At 49.0% G+C, this 22,530-nt stretch overlaps 1 protein-coding gene across 1 annotated transcript in view; it reads left to right on the top strand.

Moving 5' to 3' along the window:
• Positions 1-21,143, top strand: part of PNPLA4 (patatin like phospholipase domain containing 4) — a 68,544-nt gene extending 47,401 nt beyond the window's left edge. The window contains exons 7-8 of the mRNA XM_053673440.1: positions 8,223-8,293; positions 21,059-21,143. Of these exons, the coding sequence (XP_053529415.1) occupies positions 8,223-8,282 (60 nt within the window). The 3' untranslated portion in view covers positions 8,283-8,293; positions 21,059-21,143. The remainder of the gene's footprint in view (positions 1-8,222; positions 8,294-21,058) is intronic.
• The last annotated feature ends 1,387 nt before the right edge of the window (positions 21,144-22,530 follow it).

Here is a 22,530-nt window from a genome sequence, read left to right on the forward strand (position 1 = left end):
TGAGTAAGTGTAGGTGAGGACGTTTCAAACCATAAGCACTACATTAACACCAGGTACGTAGTAGAGTCCTCCTTCACTCGACAATGGTCTGGGCCCCATGAGGGACTTCGTACAGTTCTCTGGTCCGAGTCTATGGCTGGACGTGACTGTGGAAGGGCATCTCGGACGCAGGTGATGACAGCGACTTTCCTGGACAAGACCCCTCATGCGTGGCTGTCAGAGGATGCAAACGACTCTGCATTTTAAGACTCGCTATTCCGGAATCCTCCAATCGCCACCTCTCCGGGTCCATTCATGCCACCAGACGCACCGGGATCTTGATTTCCACTGCAGGCTCTTTAGATCATGATACTATGTGCTCTGGATTTGTCCTGCATGTGGCATCTAACGCTCAGAAAACACCCCCCTCAGTTGCAGGGGCCGAAGTCCTCTGAGAATCATTTCCAGGGTCCCCCTCCACTCACAGCCCCCTCTACTCCTTGGCTTCCTTTGTCGGTCTGAACCACCGCTGCACCTTCTTGGCATTTTTCCTTTTCGACGATGAGACCCACCCTTCACAGAATCCTCTTTCATCTTCAACATGCCTCCGGCTTCCCTTGGTGGCTCTCCTGTCCTCTCCCTCCCCTCGGAACCTGGGACCTCCCTGGAAATGTCACCTGCAGAGCTCACTGACCCATCAGTGCATACAGCCTCTTGCTGAAGATCGGATTAGTGTTAGAATGTTCACCATCATCGGGGATGGTTTTGGGCGAAAGGGTGCAGGTGAGCTTTGACAGCGCCCTCATCGGCTGTCTCACCTCTCAGCGTTGCCCGATCACCTGCCCCTCCCAGGTGCTCACAGGCTTTGATGTGCCCCCAGAACTCCTCCTCTAAACATCTAGAACTTCCCTGTGAGTTTTGGTCGAATGCAGTGTTTTGCACTATCAGGCATTGAAACAAAGGGAAACTTAACTTAAAAGGAGGTTTTATACCCCTTGCATTTCAATCAAGCCCGTTCTCCCCTAAATTTACAGAAGAGGAACAACGTCTGACAAGAACAGAATGAGAGAGAGAGGGAGCGATTGTGAAGCGGGGAGCTCTGTTGGGGCACAAGGCACACCCCAGGGGTAGGTGCGGAGCCAGGCAGAGCTTGTCCTGACGTTCTGTGCACAGGGCAGATGCCTCCTGCGCAGCACTGTATGTGAGGGATCACGAGCATGAGACCTGTACCACAACTGTCACCCAATGCGGTGTTTCTTCAGAGGGACTACCCTGTCTTATAGACATATGTTTTAAATAACTTCAAAGGAATATAATAGACGACTTTCTTCTTCTGTTCTCCTTTGTTTACACACCATGAAGCATACACTTATCCATCCAGCCACCCGTCTATCTGCCCATCCATCCATCCATCCATCCATCCATCCATCCATCCATCCATCCATCCATCCATCCGCCTATCTATCTATCTATCTATCTATCTATCTATCTATCTATCTATCTATCTATCTATCTATCTATCTATCTATCTATCTAATCCATCTACCCATCCATGGGCCTTTCTGCCCATCTATCCATCTACCTATCCACACATCCATCCACCCATCCATCCCTCTATTCACTATATTCATTTACTCCGATCCATTTATCCCACAAATATAAGCCCAATACCTTTTACGCCAGAGCCTGTGCTGGGTCCCAGAAGCAGACTCACTGTCTGCCCTCCCTGCACTTACTGGTGTTCGGGAGAGACATTCAATTCCGAAGGCACAGCAGACCTGGAGGACGCATACAGAAGCCGACGGGTCCTTAACGACCGGCAGCCTGGTGCTTGCCTCTCCCCTGCACGGAAACCCTTTTTCCACTATTGCTCTCTGTCCCGTAGAAGTGTCCCAGAAAGAAAGGTATGTCCTGGACACAGGGAAGAAAACAAAAGCAACCCACCCATTATCAGTCACAAAGCGGTGGCCTTGCCCGGGAGACCACAGGTGCCCCTCTTGAAGGGACTGCCATGGGTCCCACCTTCACTGAAAGCTGTTCAACACTCTACAGTCCTGCCCACAGCACCCCAATTCCGCAGGGGTCCAGACTACCATCCCGTACGTGGGTGCTGGTGAGTCTGCCGTTGCCAGTGTTGTTCAAGGCTGCATTCAGCCGTCAACTGGGGTTTCCCACCGCCATCCCGGACTCCGGGCCAAAAATACCAGGCAAAAGGCACTTCTGCTTCAGTGATCAATCAGCTCTGGCACCCTCGCCCAGAGACCCACCCCTTCGCCCCCTCCCTCCCCATCAGGAGCCAATGTCCACTTTGTCTTTCCCTGCCCCCTCTCCCACAGCAGACTGTGGAATTCCTAGTCTACTTTCAATTTACACTCCTGTGCACCCAGAGGCGCCTCTGCTCTGTAAATGCATCTCGTCGGCAGTAAAAGCCGATTCCATTAACTCGTCTGCGGTCTGCCTCTGGAGGGAGAGGCAGAGAATGCAAATCCTGTTAGGACGGCTGTGTTCTGAGTCCCTCCCTGCTCCGGGGCATCACGCTCTAATTTCATGGACGGTGCGCTGCGCGCTATACAAATAGATAAATAGTTCATAGAAATTAATTCTCGTTTGTCAGTGAAGATTTTATGACATTTTATTGGCTCTAAAAAATGGTACAGCCAGCCACGGGAGCACGAGGCTGTCTCCCGTGGAAGCTTGCAGTGAGGGGGGGGGGATTCAAGTTTGCGATTATGGGGAACGTTCGCATCGTGCAGCTGCAGTGCGCCTACTGTTGATTGACTTGAGTGGCGGGGCTGCCACTGAATTATCACATATATGGTGTAAGTGAATTTAATCCTTTAGCTTCCATACAAATGCTGGTTACAGCCCCCAGGTGAAGCATAGCTTTTGCAAAATCTCAGACACGTATGATTCCCTGTATCAGCAGAGCTGACACTTTGCTAGGTATATAGGATTTTTGAAGGGTTTCTAGCTACATAGGCATATAGGTCCATTTATGCACTGATTAGGCATGTATACATAGGTGTGCATGTGCATGTATGTATACATAGTTGCAGACTCACCTACATATAGAGGGGTTTGAATCAGTAAATCATACCCTGTAGGCTGACGGCTATGTTTCATATATTCCAGGACGGTTTAATTTAAAAATCAATACGTCTTCAGCATGGGCATATCGAATGTGTCCAGCCACCAACTATGTATTAAAACGAATTAATAAAAATATGGGCAGATTCCTTCCTTGTAGGGCTGTCCTTCCAGGAGAGCCCATAAGACGCCAGTCAATGGCAGGAATGGGGACATGCTTTGACCTACAGGGGTCGGGGCTCCCATGCCCGTAGGTGGGAGTCCTGCAGGGGCTAGAGATGAATGAGCATGCAGCCGGTCCGTGGTACAAGCCTGTGTTTAGCAGCAGACTTGGGTTTCTCACAGCCATCCCGGACTCCGGGCCAAAATACCAGGCTGAAGGCTGGTGGAGACTACATGGTCAGGATTCAGTAGCATGCATTACCTTTGGCTATGGATTTTTGGAAAACTTGACTTAGTTATTTTTAGAGAGAGGGAAGGGAGGGAGAAAGAGAGGGAGAGACACATCCATCAGTTGCCTCTCACACGCCCCCAAACAGGGACCCAGCCCTTGACTCAGGCATGTGCCCTGACTCGGATCCAACAGGTGAACTTTCAGTTTGCAGGATGACACCCAACCCACAGAGCCCCCCCATTCGGGGCTGGCTTGGGGTCTTTGACCTGAATCGGGAGTAGCAAAACTACCTAGGAAAGAGTAAGCTACGCCATCTTCCCCAGGTTGCCAAAATCCAAAGTATGTTTACTCACAAGGACTGTTCCCTGTTGCCTGTGTTTTCACGACTTAAAAAAATTTTTTTCCATTAAGGCCTATACCTGAAATGGGCTTAAGGAAGAACTTGTCTACCAGTTTTACAGTCATCAATAATACAAAATGTGTGGACTTTCAGATGACCGTCACTAACTCCTGTCTGTTTTAAGCCTGCTGGCACTGAGAAGACACTGTGTAAGTTCTGAAGTGCATTTTGGAACCTGGCCACACCCAAATATCACAACATGTTACTGAACAGAACAAGCCAGGGGGCAGGCGGTTTCAGGGAAGCCAGGTGAACATCATTCTTGGCTGGCATCGATGCGGAGAACGTGAAGTGTTCTTAATTTTTTTCAAAAAGGGATGTGGACTAACATAATCCAGTAATGCCTTTAGAATCAATCTACAATCAAGACAAAGGCAAGATATAAGATTTGTGCTTCTGTTCTCCAGCTCAGCAAGTTATTTCCCCCTGCAGAATGTGGAACGCAATGCTCTCCCTGGACGGTTACGGGGAGGATTTCATTCATTTTAATCAAGATAATATTCTAAGAGGTCCGGCACATAGTAGGAACACAATGACTCTGCAGTCTCCTTGTTTTGTGGATGTGAAGCATCGGCAGTGAATGAGTGTGTGACCTCCCCACCCGAGTCTCCTTCTGTGACATCAGTGGGATAGGGAGGCACAATGAGGTTTTGCATTTATGGTCCCTTAGATCCGAGCCTCTGGTGGGCAGACTGAGACATTGGGAAGTTAAAGCTTTTGTGCATCAGCAGAGCTTAAACTCGGCGAGAACTTGTGGTCCATAGTCTCACATTCGTAACTGGAGTTCTGAAAGACAAGAACTTGGAAGTCCGGAAACTCTGCAGCATACGCCTCTGGTCCTCAGAAGCAAGCACATCCCCTTCCACCTTATGCCAGAAATTCAGAATCTGCATCCCGTCAGGCATGCTCAAACTTTAAGGCGCCAAATGATCCACCTGAGTGCTTGTTACTGATAAGATGTCCAGGAAATGGGGCTCAGGATCCTGCCCTTTAAATAAGGTCCCCAGTGACTTCTCAGGTGATTCCGTTACAGAACACACCCAGGGGGATAAGGGGGCAATGATGTACTATTACCAAACGGGCCCACCCTTGTACTCTGGGGGTTCCCCACCCCGTACCAAGTTCATCTTGCCCACTGCCAGGGAAAGGCATCTCCCAATACCACAGATTGGTGAAAAGGAAAGGAATTATTTATTTAAAGAGTTATACAAACTTAAGAGTAACGACTTAATGTCTTCACTGAGATCCCCAAGTCTTTGAGAACACCCACAAACACACAGTCCTTCCTTCTCCTTCTGCCCAGTCTGGGGTACCGTATCTCAGAAAAAGAAATAGAACTCCATGGTTCTTCTCTGCCCAAGCCACGTGGTCCCCAAAAGACCCTGCATGGCTGCACACCTGGGCTTAAATCCCAGCACCAATCTTCCTCTCCCACACCATTCCTGATTCCTCCCACAATTGGCCACACCTGCCAGCATTCCCGTATTCTTCTAGCTTTTCTGGGCTGCCATAGTAAGTCCGGGCAGGTGTGGCCTGTGGTTGGGAGACAATCATCTCCAAGCTCTCATGCAGGCGCTGTAACCAGGGGGAGCTGTCTCCCAGTTATGTCATGGCTTGAAGTCACACCCATCCCCCTGGCTCAAAGCTTGGCCACAGGTGTTTAACATACCCATGAAACAAGTTAAAGATCATAGATATGTTAAACAACCTTTCTAGAGGTTATCCTCAAAACTGTTGCTATGCAAAACAACTCTCAACGGCCCTGCTCCATGCGTCCCATCCCCCAGCTCAGACTTGTGGGGGTGAAGACATCCTATAGACATATATATATTTTTTCTAATATTTCCTGGACACTGGGTTCTGGACCCCATTACAAATCCATATTTGGGCCCCTCCCTTGGCTGTACCCTGTTACAATTCTGATGCCACTGTTTTGAAGATGACAGTCAGGCGGTGGGTGAGGCTGAGCACCCACAAACCCTGAACTGCCCCCAACCCACTCATTACTGGTGACTGCCTGTCCTGGACTTCAACTTGTGCCCTCTCACGGGTAAATAAAATCTTTGCTAAATAAGAGCTAATGACTGGTCCAGGGCACATGATCTGTTCTTATATGTTTAGAAGCATTTATTACAGACTACAAATTTAGGGGTAGAGACATCTATCTTCTAGCACAGACTGATACTTCTCTTCATTTTCTTTTTGTAGCCATAAAGTACATTATTTTGGGTTTGCGTCTCCAACCAGTTTATGTGGAATTTCCCACAGTCTCCTCTTACCCCTTCTGACTTGTGAGATGTAACTGTTTCTTTTCTTTATAGCATTGAATCTCATTCAGGTAATGATCTGGTGAAATGCATTTTTGCTGGATAATTCTGTGTTCCTCTCTTGAAAAAAAAAGTGCAACTTGTAGTGTATGTCTAGATTCTAGAGCAGTCCGTTAAACATCAGAAGGACTCAGTGAATGCTGAAATAAATTCGTGAAAGGAAGAGAGGGCAGGAGGGAGGGGGGAAGTGATTTATTGCTAAGGTCATAGGTCTCTCTAGTTTCTGACTCACTGGTGCTGATCCTGGGATGTTTGTCCCCTTCTGTGCGCCTGAACAGCTACAGACATCCTTCCAGGGCACACAGGGCGCTCTTGGGAATCAGCAAGTATTCCGGCGTCTGGAGAACCTGAGACACGGGCCACAGCCTCTGCCCTCGGGTGCTTACTCTGCACTGGGGAAGAGATGTGAACTGCAGATCTGGTCTGTCTCCAGAGGGAGGGGCCCTCTGGTAAGACCTGCAGGGGTGAAGAACTGAGTTCACTTGGAAGGTCCTGAGTTCCTCCACAGGGTCGGAGCTGGATCCACAAAACCTCAAAGGTTTGTTCTGAATTGCAGCAGACAGACAGACAGACAGACGCCACCCCCTCTTGACGTGGAATCATTACAGCTCATGGTGGACACCAACTACATGCCTATAAATGCTCATATTTGATCATCACGGTTCAACAGTTGGACGTCCATGCATGGGAACGGGCGCTCTGACAGAGCTGGTGGAACTGGTCAATATCTCTGTCCATCACAGTTTCCTCTTGGGCCACCCTCAGAGGGACATGTCCCTCTGGTCAGGGGGTGTTTGGCCACAAGCATGGTGACTCTTGTCCTGAGGTGCTGTGACAAACCAGCAGCAGGTGTCTAACTGACCAGCCACCTCGCTCACTAAGGGAATACTGTTAGTTTTATTTTTTTAAATGTTTTATTGTTGTTCTGTGACAGTTGTCCCAATTTTTTCCGCTTTGCCCTCCTCCACCCGGCCCACCCCTTGCTCCAGTCAATTTCCACCCTGCAGTCCATGTGGTGGGTCACTCATACATGTTCTTTGACTTATCCCTTCCCCTTCATTCTCCCATTATCTCCTTCCCCACTCCCCTCTGGTCACTGCCAGTTTGTTGCTTATTTCAGTGTCTCTGGTTCAATTTCACTCGCTTGTTTGTTTTATTGATTAGGTTGCACTTGTAGGCAAAACCATAAGGTATTTCTCTTTTATCGCCTGGCCTATTTCACTCAGCATCACGCTCTCCAGTTCCATCCATGCTGTTGCAAAGGGTAGGAGCTCCTTCTTTCTTTCTGCTGCATAGTATTCCATGGTGTAAAGGCACCGTTTTTTTGATCCACTCATTTCCTGCACTGCATTTTGTCCCGGCGATCCCACTGCTGGGATCATACCCTAAGAATCCTGCAACACCAACTCAGGGGAACCTATGCTCCCTCTGTTCCTAGTGTGCTGTTTCCAGGGCCCACCGCTCATGGGATGTTGTAACGCTTCCTCACTTGAGCGGCTGCGTCCTTCATTTTTCCATTCTGCGCCTTGCCTTCCTTGCGTTGGGACCGCCGGAGCAGCTGTTTATTTGGAAAGCTTCCATTCTGGTCATAATAATCTCCAACTAATTGCACATCAAATATTTATTTCTTGCCCATTAAATTAATGAAGCAGTTTCAACAAGAGAAAAATTGGATCAGGTTGACAAAGGCTGCTGCTGAGCCCAGGAAGGCAGCCCAGCTCGTCTTGGCCGTGATCCTTCTCCACAGACTAACAATTTTTAAGTGGAACATTTCCCCATTATCCAGTGGTGACTTTTCAAACAGACAAGGTTTCATTTTTCAAGTGCTTTTTCTCCATTTTCCCTGGATATACCACGTTACAAACAGCTTTCTAAAATGAAAAAAGAAATCCATGCTATTGATTTTCAAATAAATTATTTATCTGCTTTGCCCTGAATGTAACGTGGTATTTTTCTCCCTAATTCTGCTTCTGATACTGTAAATGTTTTTGATGGGTGGACATTTATTTCTTTGTTTATTCTTGTTTGTTGACAGCTTCGCCGAGGGAGGGATGACAGACACAGAGGCCCGCGTGTTTCAGTGGGAGCCACGTGATGGGTTTAGAGGTATGTAGACACCTGCGTGGCTGTCAGGGCAATTCAGTAACAGACAGCCCCCACCCCCACAACTTGTCCCCTTGGTGCTCTTGTTTGTGGGTTTCTGTGGCCGCACCACAGGAGACTGAGTGCCTTAGCAGCTGGGAAGCACCAACTACCATATCGTTAAATACGGGGAGTGTTAGCACCAGGCATGGGGTTGCTGGGCAGGTCTCGAGAAACTGGTCACCGTGTAGACACTGAGACTGCGTGGCCCTTGAACTCCGCCTCCCCATTCCCCTGGCAACCTCTGCTACGTCCTCCACCTCTTGCTCTGTTGTTCTTTCTCTCATTGAAATGGAAACAAGCAGCATTTGCCCTTCTGTAAGCGGCTTACTTCTCTTGCGTACACATTCCTCCCAGCAAGATGTACCCATGGCTGGCAGGTATATGAAAAGATGAAAGAGAGGGGAGGGAGCAACAAAGAACATGTGCGCATGACCCAGGGACACAGACAACGGTGTGGAGACTGACAGGGGAAGGGGGTCAGGCTGGGTGGGGGGGGCCCAGGGACAGCACCCACGGGCCCACCAACAGGTGGGCGGATAAAGGAAGTACGTCTACTTCCGATGGGGTATTATTTGGCAATAAACGGAAAGAAACATGGGTAGGTTTGGAGGACATCCAGTAGATCTCAGAGTTTCCTGGTTAAAAGCAAAAGTGGGCCTGCTGTTCTCGAAACCAGCTTGCACCTTCAACGGACATCGCTCCCCTTCCGATGCGGTCTTTGACAGTTTCCTGGTGCCTTGCTGGTAGAGAGAAAATGACTAATAGTTTTCAGAAAGGGGCTTCAGGAAATAATTTCTCCAAGCAGTGGCTTTGTCAAGGCTAATGGTCATGCCTGTGGATTTCTTTTCTCAGAATAAACTATTCTACCATTTTGCAACTGTGCAATTGTGCACAGTTGCCACCAAATGTCACTGAGGGTTTGCAGTGCTTGGGAGAGGACACAGCTGCAACCAAAGTGGCCTGGACAAAGGGTGTGCAGCCCAGTCACTGACTGACCAGAGCTCTGCGAGCCTCCGTGGCCCTGTGTTGCATGATCCTTGGAGCAGACTTCTGGCCTCAGTTACTTGTGCATGGAGCGTGGTTTGCATTTGCTTGCCCAAAGGTCCTTGGGACGCCAGTTGTCCAGTTCTGACCGTACTATCTCCTTCACGAAGCCACCGACGGGAAAGTGCCTCCTGTTCCTCCATTGCCAGGAAAGTGATGATTTTCTTCACATCACTTCCACTCTTTTGTAATTTTCGTGCAATGCCCATTAGAATTTGGTCACTGAGTTTTGGGTTTCAGGTTTCTTGGTTTTAGAAGCTATGTTCATCTCATCCTGTTCTTTTTCTCCACGGATGCTTTCGTATGTGCCATGTGGGAAGAATAAAATCAATCTAAAATCTCCAATTTCACAAGAACTGAAACTCCCTAAAATGCTGAGTACGTGCCAGAAAAATCTAGGGCGCATTCAACGTGACTTGTTCGGGAAGACATTCTCTTCCCTTTTCGATGTTTCTCTGTTTTGGAGCTGAGATGCCAGCACCCCCAGTGGTTTCTGGAACCTCACAGTTAAAGCAGTCCTTGCTGGGAATGACCTGCGGTTCTGCAGATAGCTCCGCCGGGTGAAAAGTGGCATCTGTCATGTCTTCTGTACTCCTCTCAGCCTTGACACGGTTTCCGTTAGTTTGGCGAGGACAGAGCTGGTGGAGGGCTGGGTCCGAGGCAGGCCTGTCTCTGCACAAGGCCAGAAGGGGCCTCAGGGTCTGCACCTTCCTTCCACATGGAGATCGCTTCCTCCATCACAGACGTTTGACCCACACATCCAGGGCAGTGTGCAGGCAGTGAGCCCTTCTTCACACAGTTCGCGCTGCTGCAGGCAGAGAATGAGGCTGGAGGCAGGGAACGAAGAGAGAGCAGGCTCGCTTGCCTCATGATGGTGCCGGGCAGAGGTGCCTGGCTGAGACATTGGAGTTTGCGTATCAGAGCAGGAGAGAGTGCTGTGATTACGTGCTTTCTATATGCCGCATGAAAGGATGGATCATGGGGACCGAGAATAAAAGACACAGTCCTAGGTCTCTTTCAGGAAAATAGACACCAACTTCCATCGTGTTTAGGTGGACGCTTCGTGCCTGTTACTTCGCTGAATGGTCTGAACTGTGATAGAGGGAGGAAGAGGAGCACTTGTTGGGAGCTCACGTTGGGGGAGCCCAGCTGACTCTTAGCTCCCCTAAGCAACCTGCACCTCCGTTTCTTCACGGGTGGGCCGACAGAGTCCTGGATCGCCAGGCATGGGGACCGTTCAAGCCCGGTGGGCCTTGGCCCCGTGCTCGGCAGTCACAAGGAGCCGACTGGGAGTTCTCGTGAGAGGAAGCCATTCCAACTGCACCCCGGCCCCAGGTATTTCCGTTCGCGAGGACCTAGGCTAGGAGACATGTCCTGGTTGCTAACTCAATATGACGCAGCCACGCAGTGTCCTGGAGGTGGAGCTGGGGGCTGGGGACAGGCAGAGAAAGTGTGTTTGGGGAGAAGAGACACAGCAGGAGCACCCGAAGCCCGGCTAGTTAGCCTTCCTTCCGGAAAGTCCTGTGTCCCCGCCATGGTCCCCTTTCCCCCTTGACTCAGAGCGTCCCAGAGAAGCTTCACCTTTGCTTCCCCCTTTCAGGATGAAATAAGGGCACGAATGTGGCCCTAAATAGGGTCCACGCGCCACAGCCCTCACCCGAGCTCACGAGGTGATTTAAATTTGGAAACCACACGGTTTCGCGCGGACCGTCAGCCAGCCCACCCGTTCTCCACCTGCAACAGGAAGCGTTGTTGCCTCCTGTTGTCTTTGGGAAAATCACCCTGTTTTGGGTAGTCACACTCAAGGTGACACCTGGTGCTGCAGGTGTTAATGAAGCCGGAACCGTTTCACCTGGCCCCTGGTTTCAGCGAAAATACAATCACCTTGTGACAGGAAGTTAGAAATTAGACCGTGAAAATTGGCACTTTTTTCCCCCCCAAGTCTCTCTGCCAGAGGGTGTTTGAAATGCTCAACCCTGCATCTTGTTCCCCTCAACGGTTTTTGTGAGATTTTGGCCCCTAACACCAACGTAAACCGCCACAGCGTCACCGGCCACACAGCCAGGGCTCAGTGGGGCAGGACGAACCGCCGTCTCTCACGTCCGCGTGTGGACGCAGGCCTCACATCTGTTGTCTCTTTTGTCCAGGGCACCAGTCCCCTGCCGGTGGACTTCCCTTGGGGGGATGTTGCGGGGTCAAGGGGAGAGAGTCCGACAAGCCTGAGTCCGCAGGCAGTTCAGGAATTGGAGGGTCCGACTGGTGGGAGACCGGCAGCAATGTCAGAATCAGCCGAAGCTGCTCTTGGTTCCCAGTTGTGTTCCACTGGGCAGTGGAATTCGGAGCCGATGCTGCTGCTGACGACTCTGCCTGTACAGCTGTGGCTCCCAACTGGGCCAGGTCAGGGGTTTGCCCTCCATGTACATGCTGGGGAGGCTGGACCCAGGGGCCAGGCCCCAGAGGGGCATCCACAGAATTCTAGGCATGTCCCCTGGTGAACCTTCCTGGTGCTCCCAATGCAGGGGCATGAATGTATCCATTTTACAAAGCAGAATCCTGAGTCCGAGAGGTGGACTCATTTGCTGCATTTCTAAGGAACAGGTGGGACCAGAATCAGCAGTGCGTGTCGTGTGGACGGTCACACACTTGTGTTTGTCAGGCTGGGCTGGGCCCCCAGTGTGTAGGTGAGGATGGGGGTGAGAGGGCTGGAGCTTGTGGTCCGGCTCTGGCTTTCCTGGCTCTGTGGCCAGCGTGCTGTGCTAGCCACCCTGCAGGTAGCCAGTGTCACCGCACTGAAGGAGGGACAGGCAGGTACTGAGTTCCCCTCAGGAACGTGAGCTGGTGCAAGGCACTGTTTCTACACGTGGGTGTCATCGTGGATTTTGAGTCCACATGGACACGTTTTAGGCCGTCCAGTCTTCTCTTAGCATGACTGCCCACTAGGACGGCTGGTGCCTTTGCTCCCTTAGGACTGTGTCCTGGGCCTCAAAGGGAGTGACATGGGGACGACACCTCCTTGAAGGACGAAGGGAGGTGATTTGGATGCTGTTCTATCAAGGGGTGGGCCTTTGGTGAAGCCAGGATTCAGTAGCATTTGTTCAACTCCAAGTTCAATGTGTCAGAACCAGCAAGCGCTCTGAGGGGACCGTCCGTGGATGCCGTGCTAATTGTTGGCAAGGAGGCCCTTGTTTTGGGAAGGGAAGGCCCCTGTTCACAGACCCAAGGGGGGCCCTTTCTACTGGCACCCAGGCATCAGAATTCCCTGTGTTCCTGCCCATGGACCAGGGGTCCATGGCTGGGCACCCTCACTGCCTGCAGCTCTCATTTGCTCTCCGTTCCATGAAGATGGTGGGCCGTCACGCTCCACTTTTTACTTTTCATGTCTTATCAGTCAGTCCTCTATGATAGGAGTTCAGAGTGTGAGCTGAGAATGTCACCTAAAACGGCAGGAGTTTAGGACTGAGCAGTGCCTCCCAGTGGGAAGGCCTGGCTCCCAATAGCATGTGGACATGACCACGGGAGTGTCACAGGTTTAGACCAGGTTGCAAGGGTGGGGTCCTGATGATGCACGGGCAACCTGGTGAGGACAGGAGGGGGCGCCAGAGCGTCCTCTCCCCACCATGGGAGCACTCGACAAGCAGGCGGCCACCTGCAAACTGGAAATGTAGCCCTCACCCAAACTCTGCTCTCCCAGCTGGGACACCCACATCCCCCAAACTCACATGTAGAAACCGTCTTCCCAGTGTGACAATGGTCCTTTGAGAGGCCATGAGGTAATGGGGCTGGGGCCCTGGTGAACAGGAGTGGGGGCCTCATCCAAGAGACCCCAAGAGCTCCTTCACACGCTGCCCTGTGGGGACACAGTGAGAAGACCCCATCAATGCACCAAGCCCCCAGCCACCCTGGCGCCCTGATCCGGGACTGCTGGTCTCCAGAAACGAAGCAAACACCTTCCTCTCACGTGAGTCTGTGTGACCCTGTGACGCAGAGCGGGCAGGCGGAGGCAGGAAGCCAAAGGGACGTGTCCTTCCACCAAACGGGCCCACCAGGCCCAGCTGTCCAAGGGAGCTGACCCAGGCCGGCTCAGCCACGTGTGCCGTTCACCGAAATAGCTCGGATAGTGCTCATTTGACTGAATTCATGACCACCACCAGACTTCTAACCTGGAAATTGACCTTTGAACCCTCGACCTTTGAACCCTCCTATGCCAGAGTTCTTCTATCTTCCAACGGAGCACAACATAGGAGAATGGGAACCTTTCCTCGTCCAGCCACCTCAGCACCTTTTGGCACTAGACAAGCTGCAGATAAATCGGTGACCTGGGTGGAAAAGTCGAGGGAGAGATTGCCAGAAATATAGCAGGAGTTACTGATCACCAAGTGATTCAGTCCTACCAGAAAAATGAAAATCTGATGAAGGACAAAGCCGGAGCTTTTCATTAATTACATCCCAAATCAAGGCACAGCGTGACAAAATAAAGCCACTGGAAAAAAGTCCATGACTATAAGGAAACAAGCACTTTTATATCATCGACAAGACTCGTCTCTCCCACATGAGACGATATCACCTATTTAAATCTTAAGCTATTTCTGCTTTTGCTGTGTCTGTGCAGGTACTATATTTAAGGCAGATGTGTGCTGGAGAAAATAACGCCTACCGCAGTGGATTAATTTAGGGGACCCGCTTCAAAAATAGCCTTAGCTTCCTCCAAATGAAGAAATAGTTACTCTCCCTCTGCAGACGTCAAATGAGAAAAGAAATGAAAGGGCTCTTGGTTTCGGCAGAAATGTGTCTTTATAGTGCCATAAATTATGCCTTGCAAATTAAACTTCCACCGCGAAATTTTCCCTTCATTCTGGGAACGCAGACAATGTTAATGCAAGGCGTTCCTTTCCCACATTTTGGGCTTCTGCGTCAACTCAAAATAAGTTAAAAATAACCAAATACGACTCTGTTGATAACAACAACAGCAGCAAAATAGGAAACAGGGTAACTCAGTCCACCGATGAAGAAAAAGCTAACAATAAAATTTGCTGTAAAGAATAAAACCCCTTGTTTTTGCAAAAGCATGCTATCATTTTTCAGTCTGTTTATATCACAGAGAGGCCTCAAATGTATTGTTTATATGATCATAAGTTTTAAGTGGATTTGTTTTTTGTTTTCAGTATTACATTCCACCAGGCGGATGAACACAATTCCACAAAGTTAACAGTTTTGTGAAACTCCAAATTGGTATTCTAAGAACTGCTCCTGGGAAAGATGTCAACCCACACAGATGTTCCCGAAAACACCACCTTCTCCATTCAGGTCTTTGCCTAGAGGTGCAGACCTAACCCAAGTCTAGTGTTTCATCTCAGCGTTGAGGAAGGGCGGGGGTACCAAAGGACGGAACTATGATGCACATGACCACTCTGGGCTTTAAAACAGACATTTCTGCCCCAGGAAGGGAGGCATTATTTCTACCATAATGGTCAGGCAGTGATAGGATAACATATAACCACACTAGCGCCCAGAAGCAATGTATGTAAATAAGGCCACAGGGACAACTAAGTCCACCGGGCGGAATGCAACTCGCCATGAAGTGCTTTGACAAACATAATCTGAAACTGCTCAGTGAGAAGAGACCCCTTTCCACCTGAAGGGGCTTAGAAGTGGTGAGTGGCTGTGGGCCTTGAGGGCTTGCCTTGAGACAAGGAGAGAGACTCTAGTAGCAAGAAAACGGTCTGAAACAAGCTAAAAAGGAAGGTGATGTTGTCTTTCAGCGTAACCTATGAAGCAAGCTAGTCTCTCCTGCGTTACCCAGTCATCTTTGTCTGTTCAAGGGTAGCCTGGAGGAGGAATCACGATAGGAAAGGCTGCGGAAATGAGGGAGAGGGGGTTCTGGGAGCCTCGTGCTCGTGGAGGCAGGAAGCTGGATGGGGCATCTCGCACCTGGACAGACACCTGCCCAGGGACAGGGCTGGGACATCAGCCAGAGCGTGGAGAAACTCGAGTGCCTTCGGCAAGCCAGCTCCTGCCTTATTTTGCTTGGAACTGGCCCAGGCCCTCCTTTTCGCTAAGCCACCTGGTCCCGCTCTGCTTCTCCCTCTCTGGTCATTGTGTGGGGCCGCAGGACAGAGGTACCGGGGAGATGCGAGCGCCCTCTGAAGTTACCAGACTCAGCACCGACAGCCCAGAGCACAGGTGCATTGTGGGAAAGGGCACCTGCGGGCCTGGACACATGCATCACTCGCTGCAAATGGGATTTGCTGAAAGTGCAGCTGGGACTGAGACAGGCTTTCGAAAATCTCTTTCAACAGCCCAGGCACCCAGTGCATTTTCTCATTGAGGATCTACTAAATAATACATAGCAAGCAGCGCCGTGAGCTCTGTGCATGACCAGCTCTTTCCGGAGCCCTTCTCCAACCAGGTATTTTCAACTTGGTGTTCTTGTCAAATGAATAAAAAAGAAAAACAATTTCCTGTCTTTGTGGCTTAAGCTTTTCAGATACGCCTGGACGTCATCTAGATGGAAGAAGAGAAATGCTTTTAGGATAAAATTAAAAATGAATGACTGTTGGATGGGAAGCATAAAAGCCAAGAGGAAAAAAAAAACATTGATCTTGCCATTTCTTCCTCGGTCACATGTATTCATAGTGTGAAGCCTGTTCTCTGAAAGTGGACAGGCTTTTTTTAGAATACTCTGACCATGTCCATTTTCAAATGCACCTGGAGATATGCTCTCCGGTGTATGAGGAAAAGGGACAGACGTGAACTCATAGGAAACCCAAACGATGCTAACCATCGGGATGGGCTTGCTCAGGCAGGAAGGCATCACACCGTGTGCGTCAAGATTGGAAAAGAAATACCCGTTCCCTGCAGGGAGACAGCACCACATACTAGCTGCGAAGGTGCGTAAATGAGTAGGGTGAAAAGGAAGTTAGCGGCGGCTTGCTCCAGTTTACAAATCAAAGAGAAATCACACGCATGTTCATGAAGAAAGAAGCACGCACGCACACCCACACAGCAGGCGTGCTATTTGCATGTTAATGCAGGTAGCAGCGCACACAGTGAGCAGGCACATGTGATTTGCAGCTTGCACCCAGTGCTAGAGACAGCAATTTTACAGGACTGAAATCTGTAATTTGGAACTGATTTAACATGACTGGCACACGGCTGGTTCCTGATGAATGTGTCTAGGTCACGCGTTCATTTAGAATTTAAACGCAAGGACTCCGTGCGCACCTTGATGAGTGTTTACTGATGCCGTCGTGTGGTCGGCACAGTGGAAGTCACCCTGTGATAGAATTCATCGCCCTGCAGGCCAGCTCTTTGCACTCCAATGTCAACACCTTCCGGGCGGCATGTCCCCAAGGAGCCAGGACCGGCAGAGAACAACAGTGTAAATCGGAGGGGGAGGTGCAGGCCTCTTTCTGTTTACAAAGGTGTCTAAGAACATGAGCTGCTCCGATCTTAAAAGACTTGGGTACTGCTGACACCCATGTGGGGCTTTCAGTGTTCCCTGAGGGCTGTCTCTCGGACTCTATACCTAGATTCCCTGCTCCCACTTCCCCGTCACCGAGCGCCTCTCTGTCTCTCCTCCCTGGGTGGACCCACGGGTCAGAGGCACTATGGCCGAGCAATTGGATACATGATTTTGCACTAAGCTCTAAGCCGTCAGTTCTCAACCGTGGCCCTGCACCAGAACAACCTTGAGCGGCTCTCAAGCCTTCTGTCCCAGGCCGATGAAATCAGAATCCGGTGAAACTGTTTCCTAAACTCCCCTGTGATTGTACTGTGCAGGTAGGTCTGGCCTCAGAGGTGGCCATGGGCTCACTCTACTAGCCATTCATGGGCATTTGTATCACATACATTTATGTGCCCGCATATCAGGGCATTCAAAAGTAACGCCTCCACACAGCAGTTCATTAGAAGGACACTCTCCTGAGATTTATTTCTACGTAGGGGGTGTGTCAAAAAAGCAGAGTTCTGCAGCCCAACGCCTGTGTGAATGGACACGAACTACCCCACCCTCACAGATGAAACTGAGCGTGCGAATACTCTAACAAGTCCTGGTTGTAAAAACACACAAACAAAACAAATGCCGAGAAATAAGACCCCTGTAAAGTTCTTTCAGTCAGGACGCCCACATGTTTTACGACCACTCGGCAATTTGTTTTCCAAGCGTCAAAATGAGCGGCCTGTGAGGCTGAGACTCCGTGGTTCTTCCATTGGGAAGAAGCTGTTCTGACACCATCAGAATGTTCTTTAATAGTAGGACTTGGACCCCAAGACAAAGTTGTGGGAAGGACCCAAAGGGATGACCCAGAATAAAGTTTCAGAATTGCTCCTGTAGGACCTTGTCCAGCCACCTAACATCCATAGTCCTCAGCGAATCATCCGTAACACGGAGACGGAGGAAATCCCGCCTTGGTAGTGTGTTTCTGACCATGGGATAAAAACGCATTTGCAAAAAGCCCAGCAAAGTGGCCAGTGTGCGGGACACAGTCAACAAGCAAACACAATCAGTGTTCCAGAGGCCAGACTTTCTGGGAACAGAGCGTAGGGAATTCACAGGAAGGACGGCAGAACACAGGCAGAGCTTCGGCCTTGCCATGAGGCCCCTGCCACCAGTCTGTGGCATCGTCATTAGCAGGTCTCCGGTTGTAAGAGACAGACAGAGAAGAAGAACAGTAACAAGCATGACGGATTATTTGCTAAAAATTCCCTCATCTGTTTGGGAAGCACCAAGGAGTGTGCTTGGACCTAAGGAAGTACCAGGATGCAAGAAGAGTTGAATGTTGATTTAAAACAAAATTTAGAGTTAAAGTCTTTTTTTATAAGAGTAGAGTTAGCAAGCAAGCAAAATAGAACCAGAGACACTGAAATAAAGAACAAACTGACAGTAATCCGAGGGGAGGTGGGGGAGCATAATGGGGCAAAAGAGAGAACGGTTTTCAGGGACATATATTTTTTTTTTAGATTTTGTTTATTTTTAGACAGGGAAAGGAAGGGAGAGAGTTAGAGAAACATCAATGTGTCGTTGCCATGGCCCCCACTGGGGACCTGGCCTGCAACACAGGAATGTGCCCTGACTGGGAATTGAACTGGCGCCCTTTGGTTCGCAATCCACTGAGCTACACCATCAGGGACATCTATTAAGGACACGGGAGAAAACCAAGGGGCTGTAGGAAGTGGGGATGGCGGGGGGGGGGGGAGTTGGGGAGAGTGAAATGGAGACTACTGTACTTGAACAACGATAAAAAAATGAGTAGTATGAAGATTGCAACATCATGCCCTGGCTGGCGTAGCTCAGTGGATTGAGCATGGGCTGCGAATCAAAGGGTTGCTGGTTCGATTTCCAGTCAGGGCACATGCCTGGGTTGCGGGCCAGGCCCCCAGTGGGGGGGGGCACGTGAGAGGCAGCCACACATTCATGTTTCTTTAACTTTCTTTTTCCTTCCCTTCCCATCACTTTAAAAATAAATAAACTCTTTAAAAAAAGATTGCGACATCATTGAAAAGGTACATAGATTTTCTGTGTACCCCCCTGCCCACACACATGCATCCCCTCACCTATCATCAACGTCACTCAGCAGAGCGGTTCATTTGTCACAACGGATGGACCTGTGTTGACTCGTCATCATCACCCAAAGTCCATAGACCACCTGAGTGTCCACTCAGTGCTGTAGATTCTGTGGGTTTGGACCAATGCATGACCAAGAGTATCCACCATTATAAGACCACACAGAGCAGTTTCGCTGCCCTAAGCATCCATCCTCTGTGCTCCATCTGTTTATACCCCAACCCCCATCCCCGGAAACCACTGATACTTTCACTGTCCCCATAGTTTCGCCTTTCCCAGAACGTCACAGAGCTGGAGTCCTACAGCCTGGAGTCTCTGCAGATTGCCTTTCCTCACTCAGCAATTCATCTTCCTCCAGGAGTGCCGATTCTCCAAAGTAATGGATGGGCTCAGCCCAAGAGGATGGGCTGATGAAAATCATTTTTAGGCGGGAAAGAACCGGTACAAGACTTCAATTTCAGTGTCCCCCACTCTGGAGATGACTTGGCAATTTGGGGGGAAAATGAGTTGGTCCCAGCAAGAGTCAAGCCTATTGATGCTCAAATTTCTGTTTTCAAGGTGACCTTGGGAAAGGGTCAGAACGTGTGGTGTAGAGTGAGGAACGTCAGGTGTTCATGCAGCGTCTGCCCCTGATAGAAAGAGACAGTAGGTGATGCGGGGCTTGTTACTTAAGGTCGTGCCCTGGTGAGGAGACATTTCATTATCACCGAGCTGACCAGGTGAGAATTCGCGGAAGATGGACACAGCACCTAGCAATACGTTGTCTTTGCAAAGCAAAGCTAAGGTCCCCTTCTTGTCCTGCGCAAGTTCTCAAACTAGTAAACATGTCAATAGCGCCAAATTATAATGTAATTCAGAGTCCGCTTCTCAGTAACATGAAGTAGTGGGGTGTACGGATTTTCTGTTTTGATGTATGACTTACACTTTCGACATCTTCAGAATAGGCTCTTTACTTTAGGTATGGCATTTTATTTCCTCCTACATTAATTTTGAAGCGATCCCTTGTCCTTATGGTTGTAATTGGTAAAAATAGTTGGGATACTGATTGCCTAAGGGCAGAGTATTTTTTTTTCCCCTTGGGATGCAAAAGGTCTGATTTTCAGGGCTCATGAATCTGTGTAAAATCAAAGCCATTACCTGTGCTGTTTGTTGCTATGGCTACGGACTCATGTGATCTGTACATCCGAGAGGACTCAGGCATCTGCAGAGCAGTATCGCTGCAAAGACATCCGAGAAAATTTAAGGAGGGCAGGAAACTGAGAAATGTGATTTAGAAAATAGATTTTAAAAGCAAAGGGTTCTCCAGGAAGCAGATTTCTTACTTCATTTTGTAATATAGTTTCTTCTTTTATTAATAAATAATCACACAGGTTTTACATATGTTCTTTCTCTCCTAGGAATCTATTTCTTCTGTTTAACATTTAAATGCACATGCAAACTAGACAGAAACAAGGTAAAAACTTTCTTAGCTGTGGAATATTCTGTTAAAATACCGTGAGAGGGCTGCAGAGATGAAAACAATTGGTTGTTTTTGTTTTCCAATCAGAAACAGCATGAGCTATGTTTCTGTACGGAGACTTTCTCACACCAAACCTCTGTTAAATTATTGAGTGACCTTTGGTGGAATAATAGAGCTGCCTGGATTTTGTAAACATTCGCTTTGTGAGTTCACAGTTGGGTTTGTTATCCAAAAGTACAATGACATTTAGAATAAAAGAAGTGATTGGGAATTACTATTGTAAATAAAGTAAGCCTCATAACACGGGTGCCTAGTGCGACGGTTCAGACATCGGTGGTAGACTTCTTGCACCATTAATTTGTTTCACTGGACGTGATTGGTATGTGAATCCATTGTGGTCAAAGCCTGTGTTCACTTCCTGGGAGACAGGAAGTCATGCTTCTTGACCTAGTGATGCCTGTGGGGTCATCACATTGCACACAAACCTACTGAAGTAATTAATAGAACGTAGCATTGATACTGAATATTAGAGCAGGAATATTACTAACAGACTAGGAGGTAAAAAAGAAAGAGAATATATCACGGTGAAGCTGGAAAACAGGGAACATAGGGAATGGCAACTGGAAATAAAAGGCAAAACATTGTGTTCTTTTCCACACAGAAGCCGCAGACGTGGGTAATCAAAGCCATGGTCAAGTTCAAAGGAAGCTGGTGTTTGAAAGTATGAGTTTTACCTGTGAGTGTCTGTTCTCACTCGCTATATTATTGATAGATTATCTATCAGTCAGGGGTTGCCAGGGAAACCACACCACCATGATGATAAATCATAGATAAATAAATAGATAGATAGATTCAGAGACATGTGTCTATCTTTGCTACCTATTGGTATCTCTCTGTATCTATCCATCCATACCTACCGCTCTGTCTATAGACCCATCTATCTATACATTAAGAAACTGTGAGAAATCGGCTGCCTAGGTCATGGCAGCTGGCAAGTCTGAAATGAGCCAGATACACCCAGGGTTTTCAGATTAGAGCCTCGAGGCTGAATTTCCCTGCCTCTAGGAAATCTGTTTTTGTCCATAAGGTCTTCAGGGGATTGGATGCGGCTCTCTTGTGTTATGAACAGTAAGTCCCCTCACCTTAAGGCATGTTCCATATTAGTCACTGCTACAAAATACCTTCATAGCAATATGTACACTTGTGTTAAGCCAGACACCCACACCGGAGCCCCGGAGCCTGGCCAAGTGGAGAGGCGTACAATTTAATCACCTCACTGACCCTTCCATCAGCCGCAGACGTGGCTCTTGGAGCAGAGGGAACAGATTTCTTGGTGTACGTATCAAGTTCCCAGGCTCTGGCCAACCTCGTGGTGCCTTCCCTGAGTTCTTGGCTGGGTTAGTCCCTGGAATCTTTAGAGAAGAGCACTCATGGGAGTAACCATGAAATCCGTAAGGGGCCCGGAGAGCAGAGGCTCACACTCAGAGCCACCTCGGCCTTCACGGGCCTTGGGGTCACAGCAGAATCCGATCCACAAGATCGACTGTCCTGCCACCTTCTCCCTGGTCGCTGAGGTCCTTGCCTGCATGCCTGCCACCTCCTGAGCTCAGGTCTCCCTTCGGAAGACATCGCCCACACTTTCGGTCACCTCCTCCCCCAGGATGTTCTGAACCCTCCACATCCTTTACACACACATTTTTCCTTTAAACTTTTTTTTTTGCATCATCCCAAGCTTGGCCTAGACTCCATGGGGGCAAGCGGCCATTAAGAAGAGCACTGAAAGAAAACGCCTTAGGCCCTGAAGGAGGTGTTTTTTTTTTTAAAAAACATTTTCAGTAGTGAGGAGAGTGACTGGAATAACTACGTGGTCTTATAAGTCGATCCCTGTGAAAGGCAATGGTCATTTGGCTAGAGAATGTTTTGTACTTTTTAGACGATTAAACCATAAACAGCATAACCCACTCATGAACACGACAATAAGCGCAAAGTCCACATACATGTACTTCACGATACATGCACTTTGCCTCACTGGCCCATGTGAGGCTCTACCCAGCAGTATTTTTAATGTCAGCATGCAATATTCTGGTCTCCTCGCTTCATCTGTCCTCTTTTTCCTCTTTTCCCGGTGATATG

Source organism: Artibeus jamaicensis, unplaced genomic scaffold, assembly GCF_021234435.1.
Source record: "Artibeus jamaicensis isolate MK-2021 breed Jamaican fruit bat unplaced genomic scaffold, CSHL_Jam_final contig_859, whole genome shotgun sequence".
NCBI lineage: Eukaryota > Metazoa > Chordata > Mammalia > Chiroptera > Phyllostomidae > Artibeus > Artibeus jamaicensis.